The sequence below is a fragment of the Stylophora pistillata genome, chromosome 7 (genome assembly GCF_964205215.1).
Source record: "Stylophora pistillata chromosome 7, jaStyPist1.2, whole genome shotgun sequence".
Lineage (NCBI taxonomy): Eukaryota > Metazoa > Cnidaria > Anthozoa > Scleractinia > Pocilloporidae > Stylophora > Stylophora pistillata.
Window position 1 is genome coordinate 3757501 of NC_142525.1, and position 24254 is coordinate 3781754.

Below are 24254 nucleotides of genomic sequence, written 5' to 3' on the forward strand. Positions count from 1 at the left end.
AAAGAAAAATACCTAAATGCTATTAGAAATCAATCAGCAATAGCTAAAAAAAATAGAAAAATATCAAAATTGCATCTTAATGTTTGCATTTCACAGTTTTTCCAGAAATAAAAGAAGGCCCTTATTATGTATGCACTGTCTGCAACAGAATGTTGTATAATTTTGAGTCTATGTTATGAAATCTTTTGACACTTTGTCTGCTCTATGTTTAAAACTGTTCACATTTAAACAATATGCTTCATAAGTAACAATGACTTGAAGTTTGTTGTGCGAAATGTTGTGTTATATTAAAATTGTTTGGATAGTTGCATTAATATCATTCTCGAACAAAAATATTTATGCCTTTTATTGTATTTTTATTCACAATGGTATAATTACAATAGAGATGTATGTGAAAACCCGTGAAACAATTACAAAGTAATATAGTACTAACAAAGGATCGTGGACAAAAGGAAAATTTTGGAAATATTTGGTTAAAACCTGAGACGAAATGTTACATTACACTATCATAGTGTGAATAAATGTGAATAGTCCCTTTAGTGCACAACATGACATGTTATCAGAGAAATTGTCACTACGCATTATCGGCAGCCCAACCCGATAACTATCGCTTTGCATCTTTTCAAAACGATATATTACCAAGAAAAATGTATACAAGAACAAAATTAAAATGCGCGTGCGTTAGATGTCACAGTAACAGGCGCGTGACTCTCCCAGACTAAGGAGAGTCACACCTGCGTTACCGTGACATCTAGAGAGCGCGTTTTTCAAAGCAGGGTCGCCAGATTTGAAAATTCTCAACTGTTCAAAATGCGGGATTCCCTAACATTTTCTCTTTTCACATCATTCATTAGATGTTTTTTTTCTCTAAAGAATATTTGCGATAAAATAGATTTTCATGTCGTGCGACAAACTTGTTGATGTAAACGACCCTTATGCATGTAAGTGTAAACGTGGGTTGCCAAGGTCAAAATGGCCCCGGTAAAATTCACGAAGTGATTCTTGTTCAGTAAAACCGAAGCCCGAGCTCTCAAAGAGGCAGTGATACAATCTCTTACAGTTGAAGCGTTGGCTGCAGCTGCTCTGAGAATCATGCAAAAAATTACTAGTTTCATGGGGTTTATTAAATATTTAGGGGTAAATTCGTAGATATCGATAGGAAGTACTTATCAAGAGATTATTTATGATAAAATGATAACGGTAGCTATTTATCCTGATAAACGCAAGATTATTGAATCTTTGAATCGCAGAAATGAGGAGAGGAGGAATGGGGAGAGGGAGCTAAAACAGTCTGCATCCCGATTTCAGGGTTCGATAAATGCAAACTTGTTAGAGGAAAAAAAAAGAAAGTGAATGTACGACCAATCCACACTTTTTCAGATATGTTCTGGTTTGCGAAACAACCCCAGCGGTCAGGTACTCACACAAGGTCAAACTCAAAACGCAGTTCTAAGCAAGCAATGGGCCTCAAGTATTCGCCGTATGAGGGTTGATTTATGCAGATAAATGTCCTTCCACTTGTGATTAGCGTTCGGCCCTCATACCACTGTTTACAAAAATATATGTTCAGAAAAAAAGCTTGGCTAGATTGAAGATGGCTCAGAACGCGGTTTTGTTAAAACAGCGGCTGAACTTTGTTTAAACAACCGGACCTATCTTTAACTTAGCTTTGCTTCAACTTCTGCACCATATGTCAAACGTAAATCAGGGAGGCTGTAAAAGTGGTCGCTAAAAAACCTCAGTGACACGAAGACTGCCGAGCACGCCTCGAGCATCTCCGATCTCATGACTACAAATGAACTCCGTCAGTCACGTGGTTTTCATTGTCTAAATATTCTTAAGATAAGTAAACATTAACTATTTTATTGGAAAGTGTTAAACGTTTGAGGGGCACTTTTTTCTCATCAAGGCTAGAGCTGGCTTCCTTTCCAATGGGGTTTAACAACATATTGTTCTTTTTCCTATTTCAAAAATCCAGCATGTTCATCGGCAAAGGAACCTCCAGCCAAGATTCTCGTTCATCATATTTCAAAATACAGGAAAATAAGCAACTCATTGGATTTACTCTCGAGCGGTCTGACTCTCCCACTTTTTTATCGTGTAGTCGACAGTGTCTTAGCAATCTGTGGTGTACGTCGATAAACTTCAAGTTTTCCTTAAAGACAGACGAGGAAGGAACTTGTGAACTCAACAAGCACGATATCTCCGTCGTAAACGAAAACATTTATTTTGATGACCGCAATGGAGTCACTTTCTCACTTCTCCTGAGGGTAATTACTGTTTTAATGCATTCATTAGTTAAAGGCGTTATACAGAAGTTTTTATCTATCGTTGACTGAATTGAAACCAGTCATTTAACTATCATATTACGTTAACAAACAAAACCTTCACTGTAAGCGAAAACGAAAAAAAACGTAACTCGGTTGAGGCCTTACAAGTAAAAATGAAACATCAACTTCGTAGTAATCCTCAGGTAATCAAATCTAAATACTATATGAATGTAGAATTCAAAAATAACTTAAAAGGTATCTTGCCCCAAGTTACTTTGTGAGCCAACTTTCACCTTTTCCTGATTATTCTGAATTTTTAGAACATAACTTCGCGAAAAATCGTACTGAGATTGAATATCTCAATTAGACTGTTTTGAATCCATACCTTAATAGTTTCCGGCGTTATCCACCCTATCCTTTTTGAGACGGATAAATTAATATGGTTATTGTGCTAGAATCTGCCATTAATTCACTACTTGTGGCGTAAGTTCTCGTGAAAGCTCAGTGAGGCATAATGGTGCATGATATTTGCAATTTCACACATTTAAAATGGTTTCCCACATGATTTCCTTTTGTACGTTTGCCCCACTTTCAAAGACATCTGGTTTCGTACGTGCTGTGGTTTAAAGTATAACAAGTAAACAATGTGGAGGTTTTCTATTGAAATTGGAGAATTAAATTCGAAGAATATTTCCCTTTCATATATCATAAGTGACAAAGCTTTCATCTTTTTGTGTAAAGAGGCTCCCTCCATCATTAGTTTTGACAATTTCCCCGCAGATTCAGCCATCCTGTCTTAAAGAGAAATTTTTCAAATGTTTAGACTCCTCTGCTTTTTTGTTTCAGTTTCTTTAAAAAAATGATTTCTGTACTTTTATTTTACGGAAAAATTAAGACTCCCCTTCAAAGTAAATGAACTTGACTTTACTTGTCGACAGCTGTTCAGAGCTTATGTTAATATGTTATTAGCCTTTCTTTTCCAGTCTCTTTAAAAAAAAGAAAAAAGGATTTCTCAACTAGTATAACGTAAAAATATTTAAAAATCCCCTGTGAAATAAACGGATTTGACTTTACTTGTCGACAGCTGTTCAGAACTTATGCTATGTTAAGGCGATCGATCTAAAATTGTCTGGACATTTTCCAACCATTAATGGACATCATCTTGATATACGAATTTTAACGAAATCCTTCCAACTTCTTAATTACGACTTTCTCTTTACTCGTAAGAGCTGTACTACTTTTGGTAACTTCAAAATCGGAATCTCATTTTCCAAGGGAAGATAATTCAACAATCCCGGGGTTTTTTTTTCCAAATAAGTGAAGTTGTCATCCTTTTCCGGCTGACTTCTCCTGGTGATGGACTTCAGTAAAGATCTGTCATGTTGATAATTTTGTTCCAAAAGACAGATCTTGTATCCACATATGAAAATCGAGGAGGCATGAGAGGCAGCTTACACACAGTTTGTATGCCACATGAGGAAACTTCACCTGAAATCTTACGTAAGCGTGATCGCCGGGGAGAGAACCTTCTCTTAACTTGCATATCGACACTTCACCAATTTGTAACAAAGACTCGGAATTCTCAAAATGCAAGCGGAGATTTTAAACACCGATGAGGACACAGATTGCCTCAAACCCGAGAGTATCTCTCTAGTTTTCATCCACAGACATCTTCAAAACAACTCAAATCAATGTGTTTACAAACCTTATTTGCATAATTCTGAAAAATAACAAAGACATCTCTTAGACCGTTCAGCTTCGTTTGCTTATCTTCTACATGTTCTACATAAGTTATGGCGACGCAAAAAAGGAGAATTGGAGAACAACGAAACCATTTTGAAACATGTGTCCGAAACCCTTTTTCACGGGCTAAAAATTAAGGAAACTTTTTTTCTCAACCGTTAGTTGAAAAGATCGCTCTTAGCGAGAGCGGCACTTAACTCCATAAACCTCACTTTGTTCTCCAAGCCAACAAAGCGGACTTTTTCTGTTAACAAAAGTATCAATATCTGAAGTACACGAGGAGACACATTTTAGCCTAAAATTTTGTAAAATGGCGTCGTCAAAAGTGGTATTATTTATAATTAGGCTTTGTGAGTGGTTATTGTCGCTCTCTGTTCAAACTTGGAATCGATCAATCTGTTGATATTCCACTCGCAGATCTTCAGGCCAACATTCGTTTTACCTTTACACTGTACATTGATTTGCTTGCTTTTCCGTTGAGCAATGTCTTCATTTGGGCCAGGGTTTGCCTCAACATCACCACTTAATATTACTCGCCGTGTGAGTTGGAAATTGCGGGAGTTATCCGTAGCATACGGAAAACGGTTCGAAAGATAATGTTTCCTGCGACTGTTTGGTCGCATTGGTGATTCGATTCTCGAAGGATTAAAACCATGGCTTCAACTTTCTCTGAACATTAGCATTTCTCTTATTTATGAAAAATACAATTGTCACAATCCCAAGCAGTTTCCTATCCTAATGCGTTTTAAGACAATTGTCGATATTTTAATCCGCGTTGTCATGCCATATTCATGAAGCTGCATGTTTTTTCTCAGATCCTATCCAACGCCTTCGAAACTAAAAATATAACGATATAACCTGACAAAAAAGTTCCGATATTTCCGTTTTTTCCGATAAATTATGTCCACAAGCCTAAAGAGAGTTCTCTTAACGTCTTGTATTTAAAATGGATGGAGTTCCATCCAAAAGATGAAAATATTTAACTGACAACTTTGAAAAATATATCATTTTGGTGGAATTTTTTCCTTAACAAAGGAAACGGACTTAAATCTACTACACCCTCTTTTAAGACCGAGGATAAGCAATATACATCATTCAATATAGTGAATATCAGGTTTATTCCACGATAAAATATATACATAAAACGTTTAATGAACTTCGTTTTATTTCTTCCGGCAAGTTGATTACGTAATCGTTTCTACCGTTTCATAGAGGATATCACATGCATGCAAAAATGTTTTGCTGATCATATTCCAAGATCTTCTGATATAAATTACTTTTCCTTTTTCAAAGGGATTTAAATTAAAGCTTAGTTCTATCGGTAAAGTATAAAAACTATCACTCTTTATGAAAAGTAAAACCGCAATATTGATAAGTTCGGTTGCCATGACGACACTGTTCTCTTCATACGTGGAAGAATTAATGTTACATTCACTTCATGTACTGAAGATATCATTTTCTGAAACAGGAGAGATTCTAGCTTCCTGGCTGGCTCCGCCTGCTAACTATCACGATGGCCGTTTGTTACCAATAGCTAAGGATAAAGTATCATCTCTTTCGAGCGACTTATTTATCTATTTTCTCCAGGGTTGTCAGATGACCGGTTGCCTTAATGGTGGTTCCTGTATTCGCGACATAAAAAGGCAAACCTTCTCGTGCGCTTGTCAACAACCTTGGATCGGGGAAAGATGTCACATGATCAGTCTCGGCGCATGCGGTGGGGGTGAATGGACGCTGGTTATGAAAATAAACGGCTCTCAGGTATAAATTTGTTAAACTGTAATGTTCTCAAATTTCATTGGCCACGGACATCTATAGTGTGAAGGCTTCATTTAGGAATATTAGTCGGAGGGGATGTCTAAGTTATACGACCAGTAAAGTCTTTTAAGTCTGTTATCAAAACTCTCTCTTGTTTATTTACGCTGAATAGAAAACTTTTCACTACGATTCTAATCTCTGGAGCAACAATGAAACCTTCAATATTGACGGAGGAAAGACAGGCTTTGACTCCCAAGAGACCAAGTTAACGGCCTATTGGAACACATCTTTCACCAAGATCTGCCTCGGTATGAAGATCGGACAACATATTAACTTCATACTCATCAACCGGCAAGCTAATTCCCTCTACTCATTAATCGCCGATGGAAACCGTCGGACGACCTCGTTGGGCCGTGACACGTGGATAAAGCTGATTGGTTCACAGGCATCGTTACAACCCAATTGCAACCGAGAGGGGTTGAATGTGAAATGCGACGAATCAGGAAGACCGAAAGCTCGCATTGGAATCCTTGGAAACAACGAGAAGGACTGCAACACTTGTGACTCCAGAATCGGGTTCGGCACAGGAGGTGAGCACGATGACGACAATACCTGCGCAAGCGAAGCTAAATATGGTAATATACATATCAAAGCGATGGGATACATTTTGGTACAATGAGATAAGAACAAGCAATGGAGATGTGCTTCAAGGTTGCTGCCGAGTTGTGTAGGGTGCAACCTTCCTGTGCATTGTATGACGCATGCAAGTAATCTTGTTCCTCAGGGACTTAGTTCCTTGACTCAACACTCGGGGCACAGGACACTCAGCTCCGCATCCACTGGGACTGGGAACGAGATTAGTGTAATAGGCTTGCGCTCATTAGATAAATTATGCTTTCTTCTTTACAGCTAAAGCTCGCTATTGAAAGAAGTAAATTGTTACTTTTTCGAAAAAAGTATGTGGCGACTAACTGCTATTTTTAATTCTTCTTTCTATGAAATAAAGTTGGAAAAGTTCTCGGGCGATATGGGAAACCTTAAAAAACTCGAATTACTCGCTTGCTGGCCGGCTAACTGGACGACGCACTAAATGAGTAGCTTTAGAAAACTTTTACGGTAGCATTATATTTATATCTACAGCCTGACCGTGCGCATGTCCAGGAGGAATTTGCAGTGTGGACCTCTCATTAGGACGAGTTAACGTCAAGAAGCGCGCGATCGTTCATTCAACTGCCTATGTTTATTATTTATTTATTTATTTATTTATTTACTTAGTTAAAGATTTCGACACTAATTACAATGTACGGATAATACGAATAATAAGACATTTTTTTTCTACAAGATTCAACTACCTGCCCAGCCCTTTGGTAATAATAATTAAAAATAAGAAAGAAATAAAAACCCTTCCCCGATCCATCAACCAAAACTAAATAAGTTAACTGATTAATTTATAATTTGCTAGTGCATGCACCATATAACTTTACTCTTCTACATTTGGGGCAAATAATTTTAACTGAACGAACGTTGCCCCCATCGAAAACATTCTAAAAATGCTTAAAAAATTATGATTTAAGTTGGCACTTGGATGAACCCAAGGATTCAGCCAACTTGATATCATCAGGGATACTCTTCCACATGATACAAATTCTACAAAAGAAATAGTCTAGAAAACGCGAGATACGATTTTTATTGGTCCTGAGATAAAGCTTAATTAACCTGTGATTTGGAGTCAGAGTCCACGGTAGGGGGAGGGGGCGGGAAGGGGTATTCCCGTATCCTCACGCCCCTCAATATTTTTTCACATTCGCTCACCCCAAATGGTTCAAATTTCTTTCTCTCCGCAGCCCTCCGCTTCCGTTAAACTCAATGATGATCGCCGTAATTCTCGACAGGACAATACTGAGCACACTCCCACCAAAATTACTCGTGCTCTTCAGGCTACAATTTGGAGTTTAAAGACAGTGTCCGCTGAAATTTTCCTGATCGCTAGATCCTTGAGTTCTACCATATATTTTTGTCTAGTAATGTCGTCTGTTAAATTTCTTATCGATACCCACCAGTCTATTTGAAGAAAGTTTTTTTCTTTTTCATTTCCAATAAGGCATTTGATCAAGAAAGCAGTAGCATCTCCTGTGACATATGCAAACCTTTTCATTGCGTGGAATTTTGTAGTTTTTTGTCCGATAAGGAGTCGAAGAGTTGGATTACCTTTTTTAATTACCTGACTTGCTAATTCGCTGTCAGCCAATTCATCACTTTCAAAGCGAAATATGTTCATGACATACGACTGCTAGAGCATAATTAGCTATAGAGGCTTTCAAACTGAATGAAAAAACTGGAGATTCAGTGAATCGCCAGGATACAATTTCTCCCAGAGCGTCAACATTTTTGTTGATATTTTTGTTAAAGTAGTGGGGCAATAGCGCTGTGCGCTGTTACTATTTATAGACCCGAAACTCAGACGAACAAATTGAAATTAACATTAATCATTTCCTCACTTTTGTCTGCCTTTTTTCATTAAAATGATAAAAAATGTCAAAAGTCTGACAAAAATCGCATTTGTGCGCCGCGCTATTAGTTATTGCAAAAAGATACAGGTGTGTTCACATAGTGCGACAAGTTTTATTCAAGCTGCATATACTATTCCATACTGCAACAGAACAAGACATGGCTTCGAAGACGACAGTTGTATTGTTCTTCTTGTTGGGTAATGTACGTTTTTCCGCCGAAGACAACCCCGAAACTTCTCGTTTTTCCTATTTAGAAACCTTGCAAAATAGGAACCTCCTTGGATATGTTGCCAAACGGTTTGATTCACCAAGTTTGTTATCTTGCGGTCAGCAATGTCTGAGAAATACTTGGTGTACTTCCACCGACTGCAAGTTTTCCTCCAAGTGGAAAGACGAAGGCACTTGTGAACTGAACAAGCATGACATGTCCATTAACGAAATCAACAATTTCTCTGACGACGAAGGAACGACTTTCTCGCTGTTACTTAAGGTAAGAATTAACATTATATTTTCTCTGATTATCTTAAGGAGCATTCAATGTTTATTTCTAATAAGCAGTTATTGACAGTTAATTTTCTAAAATCCCTCGGCCCTTTATACTTTGTTGGTGACGACTGAATAAGACAGGGAAATAAATTAAATACAATGATACGACGAGACAGAAACTTACCAAATCGTGAGGGAACTAGGTAAAACGACACACTTAAACAGAAACAAAAATAATTAATAAGCCACGCACTGCTATGAGGGCGTAAAACTTGACACATATGGGAAAGCGTAATTTACTTAAAGGGCCAAAATAATGGTGAATAAAGGAATGAGGGAACAACAAAAAAGAATGCGCGTAAATTAAGTTAGTCGTTTCTACCATTTCATAGTGGATATCACAAGCATACAATAATTCCTATTTGAATTCACGACTCATACACAAGAGTGGATGTGCAGCTCGAACTAGGAGCCCGAGTATTTAATGCCGTCCGACAAAGTTACACAGAGTAGTAAACAACTAGTCATCGCCTGTCGGGCTAAAACGTTCAGTGTGCCGCCGCCTGATACGAAAACCCAAAAACCCAATGGGAAAAATGGGAACGTATTCCCCATCCAAAACTACAGGCGCACCGACCTCTGGGGGTTAGAGGTAAAACAGCTTCATTACATGCAAGATAAAATTTAACATAAAACTAGGAAAGTTCGAGAGCTGAGATGCATACATTACAAATGTCAAACCTTAAATACACCATACAATAAAAGACTCAATAAACGCCATAACGGCCCACGTGCTGACATACCAATAGGAAAATATTTACATTCTTTGTCGCACCAACTTACAGTTTAGTTCCGCCAAATGTAAATACTTTAATCTGCTCATCATATTTCAAAATCTTTTGATAAAAACTACTTTTCCTTTTCAAAAATATTTAAATCAAAAAAAAAAAAAATTAAAAACTATTCATGGAAAGTAGATCGCTATATTGATAAGCTCGGTTTCCATGACGACGCTGTTTCCTTCATACGTGGAAAAATTAATGTTACGTTCACTGCACGTACTGAAGATATCATGTTCCGAAACAAGAGATATTCTGGCTTGCTGGCTGGCTCCCCCTGCTAACTATCACAATGGCCGTTTGTTATTAAGAGCTGAGGATAAAGTGTCAACTCTTAGGAGAGTGTTATTGTTATCTATATTCCCCAGGGTTGTCAGATGACTGGTTGCCTCAATGGTGGTTCCTGTGTTCGCGACATAAAAAAGCAAACCTTCTCATGTTCTTGCAAAAATCCTTGGAGTGGTGAAAGATGTGAAAATAAAATGGGTAATTATGACGTTAACCACAAAGAAAGGCAAAAGTTTATGAGTTCCACTTTTCATCTTTTTTCAATGTGCCATTCAATAACCTCGTCCACCTCAAAAGATTTTCAAGTGAATAGTAAGCCGGTAGACAGTGAAAGCATCACCCTCTGTGAACAGAGATATGGAAAAAATGAACTTAGCTCATAATGGCACCTAATACATATTCACCTTTCAGCCCCTAATTATAAGAGTGACAAGCAACTAATTCCTCCTCGTAGTATCCTTGCTGAATAAAGCAAAAAACCCATGGGAATTTGGGAAGTAAGCATCAACTAAAGAATACTTTGATTGTCAAACAAATTCTCCTTGTCAGTGCTTTTGGAAATGTATAAAGAACAGTATGAAGAAGATGCATATTGACCTTACGCTGTAAAGGGTTAAAGATGCTGAGGTATAACTGTGAGAATTTTGTCTTTGAGTCACGTAATGAATTCTAACTATTTCGTTTCCCTTCATCTTCCAGGGAGCTCCACGTGCCAGGAAATTTATCATACTAGATTGTAAGTTACTGGTAGAACATTTTCCAATCACTCTTAGTTACAGTCAGTACTGGCTTCTTCCAGCATCAAATGATAAAGTCCTGCTGGTCAGTGTCAGTAAAAAGTTCCTGTAATTACTATGAAAATCGACTTTTACATTCCAAAGACGTAGAAGTATTTTTAGCGACTTCAATTCTTAAGACACAGTAATTCACACTTCCAACCTGTTTTTTCGTGGGAAATAATTCAAATTGAGAGCTTTAAAAATGATAACACGAAAAACCCACTCTGTGACTAAAGCCTCAACAAGTCAAAAAACAATTAATCTTAAAGCCTCTTCATAAAAAATAAAAAAGCGAGGCAAACGTTCCAACAGTTTTGTACTTTTAGTCATCTGACCACAACCCTTATGATATACTTCTCACCTATTTCCTTACGGCAGTTCTTTTGAAATGTCTGTACTGTCGTCGTTTCTTCTAGGGCTAATGGGAATAGGGCCTATTCATTACAAATAAGTTCTGACAAGGTTCCCGTGTACTGTCACATGAAAAGTCTTGGCGCATGCGGGGGATATGGATGGACGCTGGTTATGAAGATGAATGGCTCCCTAGTATGTACTTATTTTGGTTCACCAATTAGGGCTCTTAGGTCTTTTACAAGACGTCCACTTAAAACAGTGAACTGCTTTAACGATATCCTATTGCTTAAGCAAAAATGTTTTGGCACTCCAAGATCTCTTTGCTCAGTTTATTTACTCATATTTCATAAGCACTTTATCGTTAAGCATAAAACGAACAGAAGCCACAATTATCTTGCAGTCATATGCTAGTCATTGGCCGGGGTCGAAATAGATTATAGGTCTTTTCAGTCTTTTCTACGCTGACTAGAGAACTTTTCATTACGATTCCAATCTCTGGAGCAACAATCAAACCTTCAATATCGACGGAGGAAAGACTGGATTTGACTCACAAGAGACCAAGTTACCGACCTACTGGAACACATCTTTCACCAAGATCTGCCTCGGTATGAAGATCGAACAACATATTAACTTCATACTCTTCAACCAGAACGCTAATTCCCCCTACTCATTAATCGCTGATGGAAACCATCGCACGACGTCATTGGGTCGTGACAACTGGATGAAACTGATTGGCTCACAAGCATCGTTACAACCCAATTGCAACCGAGGGGTTTAATGTGAGGAGCGATAGATCAGGAAGACCGAAAGCTCGCATTGGAATCCTTGGAAACAACGAGAATAACTGCAACACTTGTGACTCTAGAATTGGGTTCGGCACAAGAAGTTTTCACGATGACTCCAACACCTGTGGAAACGAAGCTAAGTATGGAAATATACATATCAAAGCGATGGGATACATTCTGATACAATGAGAGAAGAACAAGCGATAGAGATGTGGTTCAAAGTCACTGTCGAGTATTGCAGGGTGCAACCTTCCTTTGCATTATATGACGCATGCAAGTAATCTTGTTTCAGGGACTTCGATCCCTGACTCAACGCTTGAAGCACAGGATCTTTGAGCTCCGCATCCATTGGGTTAGGAACGAGATTAGTGTAATAGGCCTGCGCTCATTAAATAAATTACGCTTTCTTATTTATTGCTAAAGCTCGCTATTGAAAAAAGAAGTAAATTGTTACTTTTTCAAAAAAAGTATGTGGCCACTGACAGTCTTTTTTTCTTTCTCTAAATTCTAAATTTATAAGTATCTTCTTAAACTCAATGATGATCGCCGTAATTCTCGCCAAGAAAATACTGAGCACACTCTCACCAAAATTACGCGTTCTCTGCGGGCTACAATTTAGAGTTTGAAGACAGTGTCCGCTGAGGATTTCCTTCTCGCTAGATCCTTGAGTTCTACCATAAATTTTTGTCTATTGGTGTCGTCGGTTAAATTTTTGATCAATACCCGCCAGCCTATTCGAGGAAAGTTTTTTTTTTTTTTCATTTTCGAATTCAAAAGAAAGCAGTAACACATCCTGTAACATGTGCAAATATTTTTATTGTGTGAAATTTGCAGCTTTTTGTTCCATTAGGAGTTGAAGAATTGAAATACGTTTTTCAATTGCCGGAATATTTGCTAATTCGCTGTCAGCAAATTCCTCACTTTCAAGGCGAAATATGTTCATGACACAAGACTGCTAAGGTATAATTAGGCGCTTTCAAAGTGAATGGAAACTGGAGATTCAGTTAATGCCGGGCTAGGAAGCAATTCAGTTCTCTCAGAGCGTCCACATTTTTGTTGACATTTTTTTGTTAAAGTAACGGGGTAATTAGTTATTATTACAAAAAGCGACAGGTGTCTCCACATAGTGCGACAAGTTTTAATCAAATTATGAAGAACAGGAAGTGTTATTACAAGCTGCAAAGACTATTCCACTGATAGTGCAACAAACAGACAGACAGACAGACATCTATATTTATACAGGATAGCCCCTTCAGTGTAAATAAACACTGGTATCAACGGGGGTCCTGTTACCCTCCCAACCCACCCCGGGGGAGGACATCCATCACACAGTAATCTCGTGCGTGGGAAATTAACGTCTCCTGCCCCTAACCCTGCAGGAGACGGGACCTCCATTTATTCGTCCCTATCCGAGAAGACTAGAATATCTAACCATTTCTTGATGTTAAAGAAAGGAAGCATATTCTTCTCAGTTAATTTTAAGACCCTGAGTGTTGGTCCGGCCGGTATTGAACTCTCGACCTCCCGCACAGCAGTCCGGCGCTCTCCCAATTGAGCTAACCAGGCGGCGGTCAAAACAAGATATGGCTTCGAATACGACAGTTGTATTGTTATTCTTGTTGGGTAATGTACGTTTTTCCGCCGAAGACAACCCCAAAATTTCCCTTTTTTTTCCTTTTTTGAAACCTTGCAAAATAGGAGACTCATTGGATATGTTGCCAAACGGCTTTATTCATCCATTTTATTATCTTGCGGTCAGCAATGTCTGAGAAACACCTGGTGTATTTCGACCAACTTCAAGTTTTCCTTCAAGGGGAAAGAAGAAGGAACTTGTGAACTGAACAAGCACGAAATGTCCACTGTTAACGAAACCAACAATTTTTCTGATGACGAACAAACGACTTTCTCGCTGTTACTTAAGGTCAGAATCAATAGCATATGTTCTCTGATTATCTTAAGGAGCGGTCATTATTTATTTTTAATAAGCAGTTCTTGACAGTCAATTTTTTACCGTCCCCCGGCCCTTTATACTACTATGTTAGTGACGACTGAATAAGACAGGGAGATAAATACAAAGATACCACGAGACAGAAACCTACCAAATGGTGAGGGTAATCTAGAAAACACGACACACTTAAACAGAACCAAAATTAATTAATAAAGCGCGCACTGCTATGAAGGCGTAAAACATGCCACATATAGGACGGCATAATTTACCTAAAGTGCCAAAATAATGGTGAATAAATGAATGAGGGAAAAAGAGTAAAGAATATGCGTAAATTAAATTAATCGTTTCTACCGTTTCATAGTGGATATCACAAGGATGTAAAAATAATCTGCTTATCATATTTAAAATACATTCTAATAAAAAATTACTTTGCCTTTCCAAAAAATATTTCAATAAAAGCATAGTTCTATTGGTAAAATAAGAAATTAAAACCCTTCAGGGAAGTAAATCCGCTGCATTGAGAAGCTCGTGACGACGCTGTTCTCTTCATACGTGGAAAAATGAATGTTACGTTCACTGCACGCACTGAGGTTATCAGGTTCTGAAACAAGAGATATTCTGGCTTGCTGGCTGGCCCCGCCTACCAACTGTCACGATGGCCGTTTGTTACTGATAGCTAAGGATAAAGTATCATCTTTTACGAACGACTCATGTTATTTATACTCTCCAGGGTTGTTAGATGACCGGTTGCCTCAATGATGGTTCCTGTATTCGCGACATAAAAAGGCAAACCTTCTCGTGTTCCTGCAAAACTCCTTGGACTGGTGAAAGATGTGAAAATAAAATGGGTAATTATGACGTTAACCACAAAGAAAGGCAATAGTTTATGAGTTTCACTTTTCATCTTTTTTTATGTGCCTTTCAATAACCTCACCCACCCTAAAAGATTGAATTTTCAAGTGAATAGTAAGTCGGTAGACAGTGAAAGCATCGCGCTCGGTGCAAAGAGATATGGAAAAAATTAAACTATGCTCATATTGGCACCTAATACATATTCACCTTTCAGCCCCTAAGAGTTCCAAGCATCTAATTTCTTCTCACAGTATCATTGCTGAATCAAACACAACAGGAAACAATACAATATCAAGCACACAAGTGATAAGAATAATTAGGGATTATTAGTTGATCCAATATCAAATTCTCCAATTCTCATTATAATAATTGTATGGCAGATAGTAAGGAGAGTTAGAGACGAGATCGTGGCAGTGAATTATGAGCAATGGACTGAAATAATTGGGATGTTTCTTGTAAAATTCGTATTTTTCGGTTTGAATTTGATGGTCTGCCGCCTTCAGTCATATTCAGGGAGTCAAGGAAGTAACCAACAACTAAAGAATCATTTGATTGTCAAACAAAATCTCCTTCTCAGTGCCAATGGCAACGTATAGAGAACAGCATGGAGAAGATGCATATTGACCTTACGGTGTAAGGAGTTACAGATGCTGAGGTATAACTGAGACAATTTGGTCTTTGAGTCACGTAATGAATTCCAATTATCTCATATCCCTTCATTCTTCCAGGGAACTCCACGTGCCAGGAAATTTATCATAGTAAATTGTAAGTTACTGGTAGAACATTTTCTACTCACTTAGATACATTCAGTACTGGCTTCCAGCACCAAACGGATAAAGTCGTGGTCAATCTGATTGAAAAGTACCTGTAGTTACGATGAAGATCGACTTTTACAATCCAGAAACAAAGGAGTATTTTTGGCGACTTCAATTCTTGAGGAAGAAACAGAAATTCACACTTCCAACTTGTTTTTTCGTGGAAAATAATTCAAATTGGAAGCTTTAAAATTGATGACACGAGAAAACCCTTCTGTGACTAGAGTCTCAGCAATTCAAAAAATACAAAATTTATCATTTCAAAGCTTCTTCATAAAAAATAAAAAAGCGAGGCAAATGTTCCTACAGTTTTGTACTTTTACGTCATCAAAGCACCACCCTCATGCATGTACCTCTCACCTATTTCCTTGTTGCAGTTCGTTTGAAATCTCTGTCGTCATTTCTTTTAGGACTGATGGGAATAAGGCTTATTCATTACAAATAAGTTCTGACAAGGTGCCCATGTACTGTCACATGACGAGTCTTAGCGCATGCGGTGGATATGGATGGACGCTGGTTATGAAGATAAATGGCTCGCTAGTATGTATTTATTTGGCTCACTAGTTATGGCTTAACGGTCTTTTGCAATACGTCTAGTGAAAACAGTGAACTGCTTTAACGATTTGCAATTGCTTAAGCAAAAATATTTTGGCATTTCAAGATTTGTTTGCTTTATTTACTCATATTTCATAAACACTTTATCGTCAGGCTTAAAAACGAACAGAAGCCACAATTTTCTTGCACCATGCTTGTCATTTGTCGGGGGTCGAAATAAGTTATAGCCCAGTTTCGATGTACTTGAATGCACTTTTATCCATGCATCGTTCTATCAGTTTGAAAATCGTGACTCACTCAGGTCTTAACGAGACAAACTTTGTAATTAAGAATTAATTTGTTCATGCCATGTCTAGGGAACGTTTCACTATGATAATGACCTCTGGAGCAATAAAAAAACTTTCAACCTTGAAGGAGGAAAGACTGGGTTTGACTCAAATGAGACCAAGTTACCGACCTACTGGAACACACCATTCACAAGGATCTGCCTCGGTATGAAAATCGGTGAGCAGGACAGCTTTATTGCAATTGACATGCCGGCTAGCTCACTATATTCATTGATCGCTAATGGTAAATACCGCGCCACCTCACTGGGTCGTAACACGTGGAAGAGGCTGATTGGCTCACGGGCCTCTCTGCAGCGCAATTGCAACAAAGAAGGGTTCAATGTGGTGTGTACTAGTTCTCTTCATTCGAAAGCAAGAATCGGTTATATTGGCAACCAAGAAAGCAATTGTGGCTCCTGTGATTCCAGAATTGGTTTTGGTACTGGAGGTTATCCCGATGACTCAAACACGTGTGGTAACGAAGCAAAGCATGATCCAGATAACAAGAGCAGACATGCCAGAGCTATGGGATATATTTTGGTGCAGTAAACTCTTTGGAGGATACATGGTGGTGCAGCGATAAATGTTGTCTATCAATTTATCTATAAATTTCTTTGTTTACTTCGCATTTATATCTCTCATTTTCAACCTTTAGTGCTTCTTTTATGTCAATTTCCTTGCTTTTAGATGCAATAATTCTTAACAGTTTAAGTGCTCAGTGCACCACTTATATTCGACATTTTATTAAATGTTTGAAAGGTGTTTTTGAAATTATCACAGCTTACATCGACATAAATTGAATCGCTAAAAATTTAAGGTGGGTAAACGAAAAGTGGGGTCGGTCAAGAACTTCTGAATGTCGAGGGGGAGTTTGGCATTTGGCTTTCGTGGAGAGACTGATTAGATTGGACGAGACAGAGCCTCGCTTTGAAGTAAATTTAAGGCGTCAGAGCTGTCTTCTAGCCCTCAGAAGAAGCTTCTATAGAAAATGACCTACCAATTATTATCTAAAAGCCCTCAAAAGAGCTAGAATTGTGTGAACGGTTATCAGATTTTGGTTGGTAATGAGATCGGAAACGATAACAGAAATTCTATTATTGTTCCTGTTTTCTAACTGCCGCAGTTGTCGCCTCCCAAGGGAACTCGATATCTCGCTCCTCTCTTTTCAAATTGCAGACAAACATGCAGCTCATGGGATACGTTGTCAAACGTTTTGGTTTTGGCAGTTTGTTATCGTGTAGTAGCTAGAAAATGTCTAAAACATTTATATTGTTCTTCCATAAACTTCAAGTTGTCTTCCGAGAAGAATGGCGAAGGAGCTTGTGAACTGAACGAGCACGACATCTCTGTCAAGTTGGTGAATACTTCAAATTTGATGAACAGAAGGGAGTAGTTTTTTCATTACTTCTGAAGGTAATTTAGCTCTTGCGGGATTTTTTATCTTAAATGGTAGACTGTTCAAAAGCATCAATATGTAATGTTGAAAACCGCATTTTTACCGAAACATCTATGATCACGAAAAGAAAATTATGTTGTGGACTTCAATCGCTTGCTCAGTGAGGCCTCGTCCTAATTTTAATAAAAAGCATAAAGACTTCTTGACTGTTTTAAAGCTTACTGTTTTACAGACTGTTTTAAAGACAAAAATACATTGTCCCACTGAACATTTCTCTTGTTGGCAATGTTCTTAGCAATTTTCAAAAAATATTATTTGAAGAAAAAGAAAGAAATGAATTTTGAACAATAGTGAGCGACATGAAAGTAAGTCTTTCATTCAAAGTTTTCATCTACATTGTGATGACTAAACAAAGCAAGTTATTAAGTGACCCCTTTCTTTCCATAGAACCGTTCCTCACATTTGATTTACAATGTAATAAGTTTAACCGAGTCTTTACCGCTTGTAAAATAAACCATAATTCATCGTTATGTCTTCTTTGAAACTCCTTTCACAATAAAAGGTTTATTTAACACCCTTGTATCTCTTATTTCCCAACGCTTTTCAATCCTTGACTTTTTTAAAGATAATATTCAAGGGTAGAGACTGCGGCGTATTGAAAACACGAAAAGCGATGAAGCTTGCACAGGGGGTAGACCTTTAGAGGGCTCAGTGGACTCGCCAGTTGTTCTTTCTTGCAAGTTGATGCTTGAAACCTCTTCGTGTTGCTCATTTGAATAGCTTGGCCCCAGCTGCTTTTGAGTGGTCTATAGACACTGTCGAGAGTAATTAGATGTACTATTTTCAAAAGAATTGCGAGAAATAAAAGATAATAACAATTATTAGAAACACAAAAAATAAATCAAATGGAAATACAGTGGAATACCAATTTTTGGACCTCTCCGTTTCTCGCAACTCTTAATGATTCAAACCAGAACTATTGACCCTTTTTCCGACGAGAGACTATATTTTTCATCCCAGGCAGTTTCCACCATATTAGTCAAAGAAAATTCGTTAACGATTTCGTTGCTTGATCTCAATCAACTCTTTGTTATATTCTTAAAATATATCATATTTCAATTTTGATTTATTTGATTTCCTTTAGGGATGTTTACTCTCTGGCTGCCGCAATGTAGGTTCCTGTTTGTCCAACAGGGAAAAACAAACATATGCATGCTCATGTAAAGTACCCTGGACCGGAGACAGATGTGATGTTGAAATGAGTAAGGGATTCACACTTCTAGATTTTGTTCATAGATGGATCCTGAACTCTGCTGAAAATTTTCAAAGAGAAGTTAGTAACTTATCATAGATTTTCCAAAGCTCTGGTTCTGGGGAAAAAAAACATAACAAAACAAAAAGTATTAATAAATGAAGGAAAAGGCGACACCGGGTCGAAGAAAAGGAATAAATGAGTGCAAATCAATATTGGCAGGACGATAAAATTTATTACTTGCGAGTTCTAAGGGAAACCACACTCTTGCTGTTATTCATCTTATAGCGGCAACGACATGGCAAGGAAATATACGACAGGAAATTGTAAGTTATACCCTAGACATGTCTATTAATATTATCACTTCTCGTCCAATGTCCTTGATCTGAATTTCTGTTCTTATACAATTTCTTATAATAACACTTTCCTATTATTGCGATTTAATGCTGTAAAAACGTCATCACCTTCGTCACCAAAAATCGCAAAGTTGTAAGGGTATTATGAAAGCTGGAAAACTCAACATTTCAAGATTCTCATAGAAGCCATGATTTGCCAAATTCTCAGACAACCTATAATTGTTGTTCATTATATTTGCGTCGCCAGGGCCACAGAAAATAAAGCTTACTCCCTGCAAGTGGATTCTGGGAACCTTCTTGTTTATTGTCACCTGACCAATTTTGGCGCATGTGGGGAAGGTGGCTGGACGCTGGTCATGAAAATAGATGGCTCTAAGGGGTATACCTTTTCGTTTGTTTTGCTTATTTGTTTGTTTGTTTATGAGTTATTTACTAAACACACCAAACATGATTGCGACGTCAAGAGACACAAGGGATTGTTAGAGAAATTAAAAAGATAGCAACAATCCGAAAGCTATGTTAAATATGAACATTCTCAAATCATTTTTAAGTCTAGGTAAATGGTATTCGGGAGTGGAGTAAAATTGGCTGGCATTTTGCTCGAATGTCTTGGAAGAGTTCAAACAGAGGCCCAACGGGATGTGCACATTACTAAAATTTGTGATTCAGGGTTGGTTACCCCTAGATCCTTAGGAAAGCTTGAGGAAATGCTGGAGGGGGGTAGCCTTGTGATGAACAGGCAACCCATCCAGGGGGGGAATTGGTGCTATTCCTAATCCCTTCAGTTTCTATGGCGGGCCACTTGGCTCGAGCACAGACTAAAAATAGGACTATTTGATGGTTTCGATATCCTACTGTCATTATATCTCATATCTGTTGTTTATCACTAGCTAACTTTTCATTACGATGCAAGCATCTGGGGCAGTAAGGAAATTTTCAACCTGGACGGTGGAAAGACTGGGCTTGACTCACAAGAGACCAAGTTTTTAATAGTAGTCTTAAAGACTCTTTAAAGAGTCTTTAAGAGTAGTCTTGTCTGTTTTTAAGAGTAGACTTAAAATTTATTTGAATATTTATTGAATTTTTATTGAATCTGTAGCCTTAAATCTTATCTTTTGTATGTTTTTAGTAAGGGAAATTGTTTTTATACAGGGCTAACCTCACGATTTTCCCTTTTCAGGATGTATTTTTTACATTTGCGTTCTAGCTCCCTGAATAAATGTTATGTTATGTTATGTTATGTTATGTTGTTATGTTAAGTTACAAACCTACTGGAACACATCGTTCACAAGGATCTGTCTTGGTATGAAGATCGGTGAGCAGGATGACAACTTCATTGCTTTTGACAAACCGGCTAGCTCGCTATATTCACTAATCGCCGACGGAAGTTACCGTGCCACTTCGTTGGGTCGAGACACGTGGAAAAAGTTGATTGGTTCACAGGCTTCCTTGCAGCTCAGTTGCAACACTGAAGGGTTTAATGTTCGTAGTGGGAGAAGTAACAGCGCTAAGGCAAGGATTGGAATTATTGGTAATTTCCTTCAAAACGATCCAGAGACAAGCACTATCTTTTCGCAGCCTCCGCTCATTTCATTCAAACGCGACAAAAACATAGGCAATTTTTTGGTCAGAAGTTCTTTTCAGACTAATGACCAACCAGGCACTTTTAAATGCGCTCGTGCACGATGCAAAACGTGTCCTTTCATTCACAACACTGATAAAATATCGGGACCTAAACGATCCATTGAGATCACCGATCACTTCATGTGCACCTCCGCCAATGTAATCTATTGCATAACTTGCACTTCTTGCAAAAAGATATACATCGGCGAAACAGGCAGAAGACTAGGTGACCGATTCCGAGAACACCTTCGAGACGTGGAAAGGAATGACAAGGACACATCGAAACCAGTCGCTAGACATTTTAATTTACCTAATCATTCTAAGCAACACATGGCAATCTGCGGTCTTTCCTTGCACTTAGGTGGCACGGAAAGCCGTAAAAATCTTGAACAAAAGCTCATCTTTCAAACCGGCAGTCTAACTCCCACAGGGATCAACGAACGCTTTTCATTCCACTAATTTATTCATGTTTTTCTCGTTGCCATGCTCCCACCAATAACGTAGCTCCATTTTCTGCCTTTAAAAGCACACACAACCCACAATTCCTCTATTCGCTCCGACGAAGGGCTAACGCTCGAAACGTCAGCTTTTGTAATCATTACGGTGGCTAATTTACCATTTCAACTTTGTTGATATATCCAAATTATTTCGTTACTCCCACCGACCCAGCCCCAAACAGTTTCTTTCGAAACTATCAGCCTTTATTATTGGGGGGCAGTGCTGTGAATAACAATCTCCTCAAACGAAGACATTAACTGATGCAGAAACACTAGTTATCTATACCTTTTCCTGTTCTGTTTCTCTGAAAAGAAAGGCGCCTTGTTAACGCCAGATTGAGCAAGGCTCATTTGGTGAACTTTCTGCAAACACAAAAGAAACACTCAAGGATGTCTGTTTGAAAGACAAATGATGTTGCACTTTCTGTTTTTAAGACGTTTGACGTCAGATCACACCCAGATAAACAGAAAGGTTTTGTTCTTTACAATAACGCACGGCTGCTAAAAGACGTGTATAAAGAGCACCTCTGTAAGCAATATGACTGTTTTGCTGCGCATTAAAATATCTCACGAAACAGTGCCATCGATTTAAAGATTTTGTGTGATATAATGCGAAATGATCATAACTTATGCGTTTGCGAAATTAAGGGGATATGTTTATTTGGTTAGTGGCTGGAGTGTGGTTTTTTGTAAGGCTATTGTTAAAAGCCGCACCACAACTTAAGATACAGATGTTATTTCCCGTTTCTTAGTTGAAACGAATGCCACACCCTCATATTATCAAACAAATCTGGTGCACACAAGACAAAGGATTTCAGTGGAAAGAAGCTTACCAACACAATATCCCATGCAAAAATAGTCCACGATCAACATAGCTGTCGTGGGCTAAAAGTAAACGAAACCTTTTTCCTGAAACGTTAGTCGAGAAGATCGCTCTTAGCGAGAGCGGCTCTTAATTCCATAAACCTCACGTTGTTCTCCCAGCCAACAACGCCGACTTTTCTGTTAAGAAAAGTATCAATATGTGAAGTACACGAAAAGACACATTTTAGCCTAAAATAGACCGTTTGTAAAATGGCGTCGTCAAAAGTGGTATTATTTATAATTAGCCTTTGTGGCTGGTTATTGTCGCTCTCTGAACATTAGCATTCCCCTTATTTATAAAAAATACAATTTTCATAATCCAAAGCTGTTTCCTATCCTAATGCGTTTTAAGACAATTTTCGATATTTCAATCGGCGTTGTCATGTCATATTCAAGAAACTGCATGCTTTTTCTCAGCTCCTATTCAACGCCTTCGAAACCAAAAATATAACAATATAACCTGACAAAAAGAGTTCTGATATTTCCGTTTTTCCCGTTAAATTATGTCCACAAGCCTAAAGGGAGATCTCTTAACGTCTTGTATTAAAAATGGATGGAGTTCCATCCAAAAGATTAAAATATTTAAATACCTGACAACATTGAAATATATATCATTTTGGTGGAAAGTTTTTCCTTAACAAAGGAAACGAACTTAAATCTACTACACCTTCTTTTAAGACCGAGGATAAGCAACATACAACATACGATATAATCAATATCAGGTTTATTCCACGAGAAAATACATACATAAAACGTTTAATGAACGTCGTTTTATTTCTTCAAGCAAGTTGATTACGTAATCGTTTCTACCGTTTCATAGAGGATATCACATGCATGAAATAATGTTTTGCTGATCATATTCCAAGATTTTCTGATATAAATTGCTTTTCCTTCATCAAAAAGATTTAAATTAAAGCTTAGTTCTATCGGTAAAGTAAAAAAACTATAACTCTTCATGAAAAGTAAAACCGCAATATTGATAAGTTCGGTTGCCATGACGACGCTGTTCTCTTCATACGTGAAAGAATTAATGTTACGTTCACTGCACGCACTAAAGATATCATTTTCTAAAACAGGAGAGATTCTAGCTTCCTGGCTGGCTGGCTCCGCCTGCTAACTATCACGATGGCTGTTTGTTACCAATAGCTAAGGATAAAGTATCATCTCTTTCGAGCGACTTATTTATGTATTTTCTCCAGGGTTGTCAGATGACCGGTTGCCTTACTCCCCATAACGAGCCTCACGCCGTTAGCAACCAAAAAAAGTCTAGGTATCCAGCAGAGAATCCGTACTTTTAGTCCGCATTCTCTGCTGGATACCAGTGGCTTGCTTCGGTAAAATTTTTGATCGTATTTCGCTCCTAATCTGATAGAGGCGTCAACTTTTACACAATCATGTCATCATCCTATGGCGTGAAAAGGTAATTAAAGAAGCCGTATCCGAAAAAAGTGTACATGGCCGGCGCTTAAAAATAGTGACAAGACGAAGCGCTCGCCCGTAGTGTGTTGCGGCAGTTACAGTCACGTCGAAGAAACATTTCTTAGTCAATGCTTGCGGACTTAGTTAACTTCATTAATACTAACATAGGCTGCGACGCTTATTTACTACGACATTTAACTGGCGGCCTGAGTGCTTTGTTTTCTAATCAATTTTACCAGATTTTTGTTTTCGGATCGGAGACAAAGTAAATTCCAGAACCGACGACTTTTTTTTCGCTGTGTTCGGAATCTTTGACAGCTGACGCTTGGTGCTGTAATTATTGAGCATCCGGGTACCAGTTATTGGGAATAAACTCGGCGTATTACAACCTATAATTTCATTTGCTGTTTAAAGCAGAGTCCACAATACAAGGCGGCTTTTTCTCACTGATATTTTAAGTCGCATTTATAGTTTACACACTGTTCCAGTTTTTTTAAACTATATTCATGCAGTACTCATAAGATTCTTTGTCACTGGCC

The 24254-nt window shown here is 38.0% G+C and overlaps 3 protein-coding genes, 1 long non-coding RNA gene and 1 pseudogene across 4 annotated transcripts; 4 read left to right on the forward strand and 1 right to left on the reverse strand.

Annotated features, from left to right (window-relative positions):
* The first annotated feature begins 1584 nt into the window (after window positions 1-1584).
* On the forward strand, window positions 1585-8268 carry LOC148726245 (uncharacterized). Its single transcript, XM_088729026.1, has 3 exons — window positions 1585-2270; window positions 5601-5774; window positions 5944-8268. Exons 1-3 carry the CDS (start codon window positions 1932-1934, stop codon window positions 6448-6450), a joined length of 1020 nt encoding a protein of 339 aa, XP_088585152.1. The 5' UTR covers window positions 1585-1931; the 3' UTR covers window positions 6451-8268.
* A 149-nt stretch (window positions 8269-8417) lies between these two features.
* LOC148726246 (uncharacterized) lies at window positions 8418-10316 on the forward strand. Its single transcript, XM_088728531.1, has 2 exons — window positions 8418-8771; window positions 9975-10316. Exons 1-2 carry the CDS (start codon window positions 8439-8441, stop codon window positions 10275-10277), a joined length of 636 nt encoding a protein of 211 aa, XP_088584657.1. The 5' UTR covers window positions 8418-8438; the 3' UTR covers window positions 10278-10316.
* Window positions 10317-10513: 197 nt separating this feature from the next.
* On the forward strand, window positions 10514-12710 carry LOC148726247 (putative skeletal organic matrix protein 5 pseudogene; annotated as a pseudogene).
* Window positions 12711-15707: 2997 nt separating this feature from the next.
* LOC148726248 (putative skeletal organic matrix protein 5) lies at window positions 15708-18234 on the forward strand. Its single transcript, XM_088728171.1, has 2 exons — window positions 15708-15967; window positions 16339-18234. The coding sequence occupies exons 1-2, from the start codon at window positions 15725-15727 to the stop codon at window positions 16855-16857; spliced, it is 762 nt and encodes a 253-aa protein (XP_088584297.1). The 5' UTR covers window positions 15708-15724; the 3' UTR covers window positions 16858-18234.
* On the reverse strand, window positions 18065-22314 carry LOC148726249 (uncharacterized). Its single transcript, XR_015989847.1, has 3 exons — window positions 22266-22314; window positions 21719-21795; window positions 18065-19017 (listed from the first exon to the last, which is right to left on the reverse strand). It is a non-coding gene; the product is annotated as an uncharacterized LOC148726249 (long non-coding RNA).
* Between the last annotated feature and the right edge of the window lie 1940 nt (window positions 22315-24254).

Bases quoted from the DNA above. Each gene is read 5' to 3' on its own strand.
- LOC148726246 (XM_088728531.1), top strand. From the start codon at position 8,439: ATGGCTTCGAAGACGACAGTTGTATTGTTCTTCTTGTTGGGTAATGTA. The intron at 8,772-9,974 runs GTAAGAATTAAC...TATATTCCCCAG, and splicing joins CTTTCTCGCTGTTACTTAAG to GGTTGTCAGATGACTGGTTG.
- LOC148726248 (XM_088728171.1), top strand. From the start codon at position 15,725: ATGTTCCTACAGTTTTGTACTTTTACGTCATCAAAGCACCACCCTCAT. The intron at 15,968-16,338 runs GTATGTATTTAT...TGCCATGTCTAG, and splicing joins TGAAGATAAATGGCTCGCTA to GGAACGTTTCACTATGATAA.
- LOC148726245 (XM_088729026.1), top strand. From the start codon at position 1,932: ATGGGGTTTAACAACATATTGTTCTTTTTCCTATTTCAAAAATCCAGC. The intron at 2,271-5,600 runs GTAATTACTGTT...TATTTTCTCCAG, and splicing joins CTTTCTCACTTCTCCTGAGG to GGTTGTCAGATGACCGGTTG. The intron at 5,775-5,943 runs GTATAAATTTGT...TACGCTGAATAG, and splicing joins TGAAAATAAACGGCTCTCAG to AAAACTTTTCACTACGATTC.